At 37.5% G+C, this 12,070-nt stretch overlaps 2 protein-coding genes across 3 annotated transcripts; both read right to left on the reverse strand.

Annotated features, from left to right (window-relative positions):
- Positions 1 to 714: 714 nt before the first annotated feature.
- On the reverse strand, positions 715 to 7,488 carry LOC100891526. 2 transcript variants are annotated; one of them, XM_011673451.2, is made up of 2 exons: positions 7,074 to 7,488; positions 715 to 3,235 (listed from the first exon to the last, which is right to left on the reverse strand). In XM_011673451.2, the coding sequence occupies exon 2, from the start codon at positions 2,566 to 2,568 to the stop codon at positions 1,480 to 1,482; it is 1,089 nt and encodes a 362-aa protein (XP_011671753.2). In that variant the 5' UTR covers positions 2,569 to 3,235; positions 7,074 to 7,488; the 3' UTR covers positions 715 to 1,479. The 2 variants fall into 2 exon arrangements, with proteins under 2 accessions (XP_011671753.2, XP_003723583.2); XM_003723535.3 differs by lacking the exon at positions 7,074 to 7,488 and adding an exon at positions 4,129 to 4,314.
- Positions 7,489 to 8,514: 1,026 nt separating this feature from the next.
- Positions 8,515 to 11,435, reverse strand: LOC105441869. Its single transcript, XM_030998485.1, has 3 exons — positions 10,134 to 11,435; positions 9,697 to 9,811; positions 8,515 to 9,272 (listed from the first exon to the last, which is right to left on the reverse strand). The coding sequence occupies exons 1-3, from the start codon at positions 10,726 to 10,728 to the stop codon at positions 9,215 to 9,217; spliced, it is 768 nt and encodes a 255-aa protein (XP_030854345.1). The 5' UTR covers positions 10,729 to 11,435; the 3' UTR covers positions 8,515 to 9,214.
- Positions 11,436 to 12,070: the final 635 nt, after the last annotated feature.

Raw genomic sequence — 12,070 nt, forward strand, 5'->3', positions numbered from 1 at the left:
CAATCAAAGTGGACTAAACATTAATACGGACAAACCTTCACAAAGCCGACAAAGGTTGTCTCGCGTACCCTTTGACAAGTTATTTGAGGGTCCTTCAGACCGACAGGCCACGAGAAAGACAGACATACCATGAGACCGACAGCCCATGGAAAATGACATGACGAGAAGAGAATCGTATTCATGTATCGTATAACTTTATTCCTCCTGTCTTGGAGTCGGTATTCTGTAATAATATAAAGTCAAAGTAACAAAGATAAGACAAATATTTGCAGCGACATCGTATACTGTACGTCGTGACTGTCTAACAATTATCAAAGTCCTTTGCAGGATAGTCAAAAATAAGGGAAAGAAACGAAAGTATTGCAACATTAGGTTCAACATATTTTTCTTTCATTGTATTTATCAGACAGATTTTATCTGGAATGCAGCCCTTTGAGATAAAGTTGTCGACTATTTGCACGTTTTAAAGATTAAAGGTATAGACCAGTTTTGGAAACGCCCCCCTCTCAAAAAATGAAATGGAAGCTCTGATTACCAATCATGATTGTGAAAGAATACGTTTCACTGATACGTGATGATACAAATGTTGCCGAGAAGCCGCCTGCTAATTGATATATATATCATATCGATACGGCCTGGATAGATATCGCGAATGCAATTTAACATTGAACATTTTGGCATATATTTCTGCTTTTTTGCGAATTTAGGTTGAAGTATTGCCATCTAAACCTCTGAAGGCAATATTTAAACAATATTGAATGGATATTTAGCACCCAAAACCCTTGAACCGCAATTTTACCACTCACTATATCTTAAATGGACGTAACTATACGACTAAGAGCGAGGTATAATTCAACGTGTAAACATGGTTGTCAATTTTAGACTTCAAAAGCCACATAAAAAGTTGCATCCTATGATATTCTGTAGATTTGATCATAACTATAAGGATAGAGTCATAGAAATTCTATGACTCTGCACCAACCATGCAATCTTGTTTCTAACTAAGAATTACAATAATCCACTATACTTATCTGTCTTTAAAAATACAGCTAAGCTTAAAAAGTAAAGCTTTCGTCAAATGTCTTTCAATGTAATAACGTACTGTAATATCAAAATCACTGCTACTTAAAATCGTTGATTAAACGAAGCTGAATCCACCTTTTCTTTTGTGACATAATTTATATCATACATATTAAGTTCATAAACTTTATCAACAATAAACATTCGTTTTTTATTTGCTATCCTAATATCAGATGGAGGCATTATCTACTATCGCTAAATTCAAGGAAAAAGCCAAGACTTTTCTAGAACCATTTATTTGTAAGCTAACTGCAACTTGCCATTCTAAATTAAGTTTCATTTTAACAAGTCACATACTTGTACTCTATTTCGAAATAATCGGCTTTCTATCTATTCACTACTTACTTTGACTGATCTACAGTTCTTTTACCAAGTAAAATATGTCCGAGCAAGTTACTATCATCTCTCTGTTTCGTTTTCTTCCCCATTCATTTGGAACTTTCTCACAATACAGATCGTCTTCGCAGCTCGGATGAATCTCTTGAGTCCACTACTAGGTTTGCTCCTGTCTGAGTTCGAGACTCCATGACTTACACTCATTCTCTTCAGACTAGATGCTAACATAGCAATGGGGGCACTAAGACGAGATACTCGTCTACTCATCCTCCTTTTCTTTAGATACTCGGCACCCGCTTTTTCGATTGTGTCCTCAGTAGTTTCTTCGAGCTCGTCAATGACTTCCAGTTCGACTAGCTCATCACCGTCGTCACTTTCCGCATCGAGTTCTTCTTGAGTTTCTTTCACCATCTGACGGTATTCCTCCTCTGAGTCAAACCCAAGCCACACGTACATTTCATCCGGCTTATTCGATTCCACGAGCTCTCGAGGTCGATACGTCTCAGGTTTAAAATCGGCCGTCATGAAAGGATTTTTCTCGGCGTCCTCCTCCTTGAATTTGAGGGCAGCCATGTTCGGAGGTAACTTCACCCACCCACGTTTATTGCTCGGCTTCTGCTGCTGATTTTGTATGGGTTGTAAGACAGGACCGCGACCAGATTTCTGACTCGTGTTCATGTAGAATGTTCTCGCCAAATTGAGATTTTGCGGGGTTCCATCAGATGCCATGCTGGCACTACCGGGCCCGATACCTGGAAGCTTCTGGATTTCACCGCTCGCAATCATCTGACTTAGAGAAACCCTTCTTCCTCCTGGTGTAGGTTTGCTTTGGGTCTTGCTACCTGGTGAAATGTCGGGCAGTGAGATATTCTGCGTTGATACCCCACCACTGGTTTTGTCCTTCTCGCTGACACTTGCTACACCTTCTGCGTTAGCCCACACGACCTTGGGCGTCTCCGCAGTACGATCTGCCTCCTCTACAGTTACCTGAACTTTAGGGATCTCCTTCTTCTTTGCATTTCTCATTTCTTGTTTCAAATGTCTCAGTCTCCTTTCGCTCAAAGTTTCTTGCATGCTATGTTGTGAATATGATTCGCTGAGATACCCGAGCGATCTACTCATGTTTGAATTGCTATTTTGTTTTGTTTGCATGGACTTGACTAAATCTTCGAGGTTTCTCCTGGCAGGAATAATCGGCAATGTATGTCGCAAACCATCCTCTTTCCTCTTCCTCTTTTCAGCAATCGTCTCACCATGTTTTCCAGTTTATCGCCATCCATGCCCTGCTCTTCTATTGTCTTTCGTCTCGCTCTATTTTGCTCTACAAGATTCTTTAAGAAGTTCATACGTGTATGCATCTCTTTCTGCTGTCTCTCAAGGGTGGAGCGTGTCAGATGACGCGCGTAATCAAGATGACGAAGCTCGCGTTCAGCTTCCAAATGGAACGCGTGATTTCTCTCGCGTCCTGCAAATGTTAATCGGGCATCCATTTTGATCATAAGTGTTCTGGGATCATCCCGTTTCAAGTCTAGACGATAAGAGCTTCGCGCCATTGTACTCTAAAATTGACTTTCTCTCCTGTAATCCAGAAAGTGATAGTTCTTAGATTAACAGACTATTGACACCATCTCAACATAATTCTTGCTGATATTTCACTTCCAAAAGATGTGCCAAATATATGGATTCCAGGTAAAAGTTTGCAGAAAATTTGAATGAGTTATTGAGGTAACATCTTAAGATGGTCCACGTTGCTTAGCAGTGTGGTGAGAATGTCCATGATGTTGATATACTGCAAACTCCGCGGTGGAAGCGTTATGCCCTGTGTAAAATGAAAGTAAAGAATAAGCCTTTAATGGAGAATGGTACAAACGCAACGATCCAAAACCAAAGCATCGACCAAATTCAGATGTAATTAAAAATTGTTGATAATTATAAAGAAAGCACCATGAGAATCGGTTTGGCATGGATTAACTATTATGATAAACATCTGGTAACAGAAACTAAGCATTATCATACGGAACGATAAGAATGTTCCTGGATGACTTTTATTATATACAAACAAATATATTAACGTCTTTTCTATCGTTATTCTGGGAGCATATTAAAGTTAGCTTTTTATGGTGAATCTCTTCTTTATATTCTTCTTTATTTAAAACAATAATGATATGGGAATAAATAAATGACATTTTTCGTACAGGTGTCGTGATGTACTCAAACATAAAACGGTGTAACTCTACAAACGTTGACAACATACTGTGTTTATTATGTGAAATCGTTATCACGAAATTATGAAATGAAATAACACTGAAACAACACACCAGCTGAAGACATAGAGGTAGCGATACATCTAGAATGATATCATGATATTACTTATGGCATAACTGTATCTCATGATAGATGAAAGAGTAGTTTATATAATCATGATCAAAATCTGATTTTTAGACAGTGATAATACAAAAGAATTTGAAAGCATATGGATATCTAACAGCGCGATTAACGAAGAATTGAAGATACAAAGTTATGAAACTTTCGTGTGCTATAGTTTAGATGTAAAAATGGGCTGACGTTGATTACGATTAAAAAAAAATCATAATGCCTATAATACGAAATATCAACAAAAATGGGCAATTATGAACAAAGATCACTTAAATCCAACGCGTTATGAATAATGTCAAAATGCTACGTGAAAGAAAAGTGATGAATCAAACATACCTTTAAAATAGTGAAATATTCACAATAATCTTGATATTTTTGCACAGCGGTATATCCACAAGAACAGATCTACAATGCGGTTAGACAATCTATCACATCTAAAGACGTGTTTAATCCTAGCAACACCCATAACAAGGCCTTAGCTGCTTCCCCACCCTTGAGAATTGATTGTACCCCGAAGGCGGGAAAGTTTGGAGGAGCCACATCAGCGAAAAAAATCAATTTGACTGAAAGCCCCCATTACTCCGAGGCTGATACTACTTGCGTCCATCCCTTCTTGTATTATCACAAAATAATGATCAAGTATGAAAAGCGGATTACGATGTAAAGGCATACGTCAGTAAAAGTCGATAATTCTATTGTCATTGGAACGTTACTTCTCGATTCTTAGAGAAAGGAACCTCGTGATAATCTGCTTCGAGCTGTTCAGGAGTTGCACAGGAGCAAATCAACTCTTGATGTAGTTTTTAGAATGCTGCCACTTTGGAGTACTTAACTAAAATGATTATTTAATGAAGGAGGTTGTAATAAACGTTATACCTCTTCGTAGAATTGTGAATGAAATGAAAACAAAGGATAATAATGCATGCACGCACAACTTATCTACGTGTCGAAAGAGTGTTTTACCCATGAACATATAATTTGAGTAATTTGATAGTATTTAGGTTATCTGAATGAGCTCAAGCAAAAAAATGTACCGAAGTTACAATGTATGGTTTGATCAGTGTAAATACCACAAGAGATGGTAACTATGACGAAGTTTATTCTGCTCCATCTTCTCCATCTGTACCACACCATAATTTATCATTGAAATTTTGATTATGAGCAGTCTGAGGTGGGTTGGACAAAATAAAAAGGGATTTTCAAGGATAGTGGGTATCAGTGGGACAGGAAGATAATACACGATGCAGTTATTTATCGTTTCTTTCAAAGATTTTAAGAAACTATAAACCCAAGATCTGCTCTATAATGATGATTAATCCGTGCTTTTATGAAATCCCTAACCATTTTATTTCTGTTTCGAGATTTCAAGTCTAACTGCGAATAAAAATGAACATCGACACCCCATTCCATTTTATGTCATGCCAACCGTGGTTGCAAAGGAAGAGTATATAAGAATAACAAATTTATGAAAGGGAACGGATAATAGTAGTTGTCATTGCAATTGAAATCTAATTATTGTACACGTAGAGCTATTAAGTAGAATTAATCAATACTACTTTGAGGTCGTTACCTATTGTGGTGTTTCAATAATCGCTTCAAGGTTTGATCCGCGTGCACAAATACCATGCATAGCCTGTGGGGAAAGTCTTATTGTTTTCTCGAATAGGGGAGCAACGGAGGGGGGGGGGGGGGGGGGAGGGGGTAAAGGTGGAAGGGACGATAGCAACAACACAGATATAAAGAAATATATAACGAGGGATGGATAGGGAGGAAGACATAGAGATCGTGCGAAGACCTTTAGGGGTTTATCATAATCATACGGATATCAGGAAAGAATTTTAGTGACAGGGCTTAAAAGTCCCAATTTCCTACGTGTAATAATAATTTTTAAAAAACATTATAATATCATAAGTGCTCAGCATAATCGTAGCATGTTGTTGTTCAATTCAAATTTGTATCAGTTAAATTCAAATATGATGCGTCTTATTGAGACAGAGGCCAAATATAGAGATGAAAAGTAAAAAGAAATCATACCACTGAAAGTTTGGCATAACTTCATTTGTTTCATTAAATAAAATTTAATGAAATATATATGAGACCTCTATAATATAATGGAAGATGAGTTTTACGGGCTGCATAGTCAAGTGTTAAAGCGACCATTTTTTTAATAGGGGTTCATTCAGGCAATAAAATGAGCATTGAAGAAGTGTGGGATGCTCTTGTTGGGCACCGTCGCGTTACATTATTTAACGAGTTTCATGATTAAGTTCTATTTATTTTATAAATGTTCATTCAAGCAATAAATTGAGCAACGTAAGACGCGAGGGATTCTCTTTCTGATGATCTTACAATTGATGGTGATTTAGCCATCAATATTAACTACCATGGGAACATCACTTAACAGCCAGTCAAATAAAGTTTTTAATGGTAAGTTTGATGCAACGAGGCCCAGAAAAGAGAGAATAATGATACTCGTATCCAGTCAGACACTTGATTGGTATATCCTTGGTCCATGTTTGACAAACAAGCTTGAAGACCTTTACTATAAAAAAAAAGGGATCTCACTTTCCTACTTTCAATCTCTCTATATCCCACAATGTGCTTGGTTATTGTTGTTATTTTTTAGATTGACATTTCATTGATTCTTGCATATTATTTTGTTTGCCTTTCTATTGCTGCATTAGCTTTACGTTAATTGTCTCCAATTCATTGAATTTACCGTATCTGTTAATAGTTGTGTCTTTATAAACTTCCACATTTCTTCAAGTTTCAAACAAGTCATCTGTGCTTTTGCCATAACTTATTTGTCCCGAGTAGGCTTCAATTTTGATAATACTGTTGTTTTTTCATTGAATAATTCTCAACCCCTCTCACTTCATCTTTACCATTATCTCATTCCATGATTTATGTCCACTCAGTTTCCCTTTGTTTCATAATTATCTCTCTCTCTCACTCTCTCTCTCTCTCTCTCTCTCTCTCTCTCACCCCTCCCCCTTTCGGGGTACACGTTCCTCCGTGATACTTCACTTGCGTCTAAGCAAAGGGCATTCTAGATTTTGATACACATATACCCAAGTTATAATGCCACAGGATCGGATGATATTCTCCTAACTCCTGACCAATTTAATATTAGTAAACTAAATTTTGTCACGGCATTCTTTTCATTTTTATTTAGTCAACATATAGTGACGTGTCCTTTTTAGCTGCCCGAAGCTACCCTTTCACTTTATCAAAGAGATCTTAAGTAACAAGGACATTATAGTAGTATAAAACATACTTACCAGAGCGCTTTTATTATGTTGGTCGGTATGCGACGATCAAGCTTCGCAACAGTCTAGTTATAACTTCTCCTGGAAATCTCTGATGTCCCTTAGCCGGCAAAATTGTAGTTTTTAACATGCGGTTATCCTAAACTAATACATCTTCTTCCTAGTAAAGCACAGGTGTGTTTAGAACTAAATAACGGCCTAATGTTAATCTTACACAGTGTATCTCACGTTGTCATACACATCCATACCGTTCCTAACATGACCAAACACAGATTATTTTAAAACTCTAGTGAATAGGTCTTGATTTTATACGGGATCTTTGTTCACAGATTGAATTCTTTGAGCACTCGACTCCCCTAGGCGGCGTGACCACTCGCTTGACAGCATCATAATGAGTTCGCAGACCGTAAAAACAGTTTTTTGAAAAGAAAATTGAAGAAAAAAAAAGAAAAGGAAAAGGCTTTTAGAAAAATGTGTAGATGATTCTATTCTATCCTTGTAGCCGAGTGACAATTTAAATACTGGCTGTCATTATGGACACGATTAGAAAAGACGAAATGAATTAAAGGTTGAGACACGATTTTCCTTAAATGTTTTCCTCCATAGCCTGCCATATTTTTCTCACAGATTTAATGTATCTCAGCCCGATGGCCAGACCTACAGGCCCGAATTCACAAAGGAGGTTTGTCGACAAACCTTGGTTTTCGTACGTCATATATATGACGCGTTTTACGCGTTTTTTACAAACCTGGTTTGTAAAGAACAAAAGGAGGTTTGGCGAAACAAAAGGAGGTTTGAGCTCAAACCTTGCTTTATGAATTCGGGCCTTTGTATTCATACCTCATATTTATATCTTGGACCATTACTGTACTGAGTCCAGAGTTTGTCAATGATCTAGGATGATTAACATCCGTGTCGTAAATGGGGGGGGGGGTGGGGGTGGGGAGGGGTTGGACGGAACACTTGTAACATGTTTGAGACGAGTGAGTCAGTTATTTTAATATCCTCGGGCACTTTAATATTATTAACTCATTTTTTAAATGAGTAAACAAAACGGTTCTATTTGTACAACAGTTAACTCAGTACCATATGAACAAATACACTTGGTGCATCTACATCTTGTTAAAGCTCTACAAATAAGCAGAAATAAATTATAAAACGAAAAAAGAAACTGTACAGTTTTAAGTACATCGAATTTGCCATAGCTACCACAAAATAACAAAATTGAACAATGCACAAGTTAATACTTTATTATTTGTATTTTTTATGCAGAGGCTAATCTCGAAACGACAAATGGAAAAGACAAAATATAAATCTGGTTGCAGCTAAATGAAGATGTCAGCAATCCAGTATAACTTCCAATCAATATTATCATAGCCTAATAACAAGAAATGGTCACAAAACAATAAAATATCACAAAATTGGCAAGCGTTTTTAAAGTCCGTCCAATAAGATGCTTGAAGATCTGATGTAAATAATGTATGCAAAATAATCATTCTAAGACATACACGAAAGACAACTATGGAAATCAGACGTAAATATATATGCAAAATAATCATTCTAAGATATACACGAAAATATACTATGAAAATCAGGCGTAAATATGTATGCAAAATAATCATTATAATAATCACTCTAAGTGAAACAAGAAACACAATTCTAAAGTTGGTTCAGTCTGCTAATAACAGAGATGGATCTCGAAAAAAAGGTTTAAATGTTCTAGATCTCTTTCAATAATTTTGTAATTCAATGAACATTCCTCATTTCTTCTTATTCGTATACAAAACATTGCCAATATAATTGATTAAATGGTTTTGGTTCTGCAAATGAGGTTCAATTACTGTAAATATTATTGTTATGAAATACTCAGGCATTAACCAGAGTGTAAAATCCTTTATTTGTAACATTTTGTTCTCTATTTTTCAAAGGCCTATCAAGAAATCTTACCTATATAATACACGAAAGACATTATTGCAGAAAAGTGCACTGTCGGTCCTAATATTCAATGAATTATTGATAGGTGGAATGATTTTTGTTACAAACATCATATTTCTTTGATCTGAACGACCATTTATGACTTCTTAAAATATCCTCAAACAATCTGATGACTTGTATCTCGCTGAACTTCTGGGTCATTGTTGAAATCACAAAGATTACTCCTTTTTAGGCTGGTACACCGCTCCATTGAAATGTTTCTGGCATCTCCTTCGTCTGTCAATTACAAAAAAATAATTAATTGTTTAGAATAAGGCTCATAGAGAGGAAGAAAAAAGCAATTGACCAGTACAGTCCTAATTACAATTATTATTATCATCGTTCTGTCCCACGTAAGGGAAAGATTTTTTACAACGAGCTACATCAAATTAATCGGATTTGAAATGCATTTCTTCAGAATATCAAAATGCTTCATGTGAAAGATCATAGTATGCTACTAAACTGCGGCACTTTATTCTGTCAGTAATTAGAAGAGGGGAAAAAAAGCAATTGAGTTTGATTCCGAGGATAGGTATTTTAAATTAGCTTTAGCCCATACGCTGGAAAACCTTGATCAAGACTGAATGACAATGAAACGATTAAAGAAAATGCAATTTGAAATGAAACAAAAAATCCATGTCCTATATGACAATGTATATACCTGCGTGGTGGATGAGGGTTCTGTCGTGGCACAGCACGTTCAATATTTGGTGGTCTCACCCGTCTCTCTAGCTCTGGAGGAGGATGGCCTGACTGAGAAACTGGAGGATTGTCGGCTGTATGGGGAGAAAGATTACAGTATAACCATAAAACCTGTAGGTTTTTCACCGAATATACATCGAATTTGATAAATTTATTCAAGAGAAAAATGAATCACATGCTAAAAATAAATGATAATTGAAAGTACAAAATATGAACTTTTCTGCAAATTTGCTTAGTTATATCTTTAAAATGTGTGTTTTGTTGATGTGCCATTGTTTTGCTGAATTGTTTATGAAATTAATTTTTTTTTTTTTTTTTAATATTGAATAAACACCTCATTAGAGGCAAAAAGAAAAATTAATAATAGTAGCATACACAATATTATTAATTATGTACCGTTTTGCTGGGGTAGTGAGTGGCGTTGCCTGACGATGGCCATGACCCTTGACACATAACCTTCCCGGTGATCTGTTCGATGATTCTGCCGATTCTGCCGTAGCTCTCGTACAATATTTTCTCTAGTACGCTCGCTGTCGTTCCGGACGGTTCCAAATTCTCCTGCCAGATAAGGCCTTTGTTGATGTTGTTGCTGAGGACGCTGCTCCCGTCGTCGATCTCCTCGTTCTGCTTCGTTGGGCCGACTTCTTCGTTGAATATGATACTGATGCAGGGTTCTCTGGATCTGTTCCATGTCACTCAACTGGCGGACTCGATGTTCAGGATGACTTTGTTGGCGACGTTGCTGCGGCAGCTCAAGGGGAAAATGTGGATATGGTTGATGAGGTCGGTGAGCTATAAGATGACGTATCACATGGTCGGTGCCTGAACGTGAAGACTGGTTGTTCTCCCTCTGCCCTTGATTCTGCCGTTGAGAGGAACGGCCATTTTGCTGCATCAGAGACTGGCCTCTGGGAACTGTAGGACGGTGCACTCGAATCCAGTCTCGCATACGTTGCTCCTGGCGATCCTCTTCTAGACGTGCGTGATCCATTACATTATCTTGATCTACCAAAACCCCTGAAGGCGTCTGTTCCTCTGCATTTTCCCCATCTTCAACACCTTGGTCTGCTGACTGCTGATATGCCTGGTGGTCACTCGATGCATTCAGGTCACATGAGGTGTCTTTTTGAGTATTAGGGAAAAGGGATTTTGCCGAAGCTGACGCCGAACATGATGACGCAGCCGGTGGTAAAGACGAGACACTGGTCTCTACGCATCGTTGTTCATTCTCTAAAAACTTCTCAGTGATGCTTGTAGTCTGGTTTACATCGACTTCCTGCTTTTGAGAACTTAAAAGCGCTCCTTTTCCAGACTTAATCTCCTTTTCTTTTTGTGTCTCTACCTCTTCTGGGAGTAAAGTTGATGGTGCTTGCTCATTTGTAACTGCAGTGTTGGTCAAGACTGATGATATATTCTGAAGAAAAGACACACGAAGAACTAACTAGCATAACGTAAATAACTGAAAGCTTACAAAAACAATTTTCAGGTATTGTTTGTTTATCGATGATTAATCATTTTGTGTGATTTTCTCATTTAGAATATCAGTTTGATTCGGGAAAGAAGTTTTCGGAAATGAGCAAAGTGATCTGGTTTTTTATTTTTCAAATCAATTAAAACATCGAAGAATCATGCAAAATCAAAAAAAGAGTGATATCAAAATGGAATCATCCACCTTCTCTAGATCTAGTACAAAGTCCACTCGTGTATATCTCAAGGATATCTAGATTCTACTCCTTGTTCTAGACCTAGATCTAGGTTTAGAGTCTAGGTCTAGATAAAATTTTGGGCATCCGGGAGAGATGAATTTGACCTCAACATTCAACCGTCCAGGATCAGTGACTTACCGCATTTTGTCCAACTACAGATCTGTCCTCAGTACCAACGTCGTCAACTCCAACTGTTTGACTCTTAACAATATCAAGGGCAACGTCGTTTTTATCCTCTGGGAGTTCGGGATTCACCACAGATTTGATAACATCAGACTCCTTCCTCGACAAATCTCCATTTGCAACGATTGAATTAAACGTGAAATCCTCTGCAATCTCTGGGTCCGTTACTACATGAACGGATCGTATTCGTGAAAAGAATCTTCTTCTTCGATCACGACCGTTTCGCTGCTTCGTAGTCGATGCCGATTTCAACCAGTCATACGGACATTCAGCTTCATCGGGAACTGTGTATTCCTGCCATGCGCTCCGTTCCAATTGTTCAATGACGCGTTCTTCATTTCTCCTCGGGTAATACTTTCCTTGCTGTTTAAGCAACGGCCCCAAGCAGCATAATTTGGAAACCATGTTGACGAAAAGGTTACACACTTATGTGTTTTCGACAGT

Source organism: Strongylocentrotus purpuratus, unplaced genomic scaffold (assembly GCF_000002235.5).
Source record: "Strongylocentrotus purpuratus isolate Spur 01 unplaced genomic scaffold, Spur_5.0 spur5_scaffold_5, whole genome shotgun sequence".
NCBI lineage: Eukaryota > Metazoa > Echinodermata > Echinoidea > Camarodonta > Strongylocentrotidae > Strongylocentrotus > Strongylocentrotus purpuratus.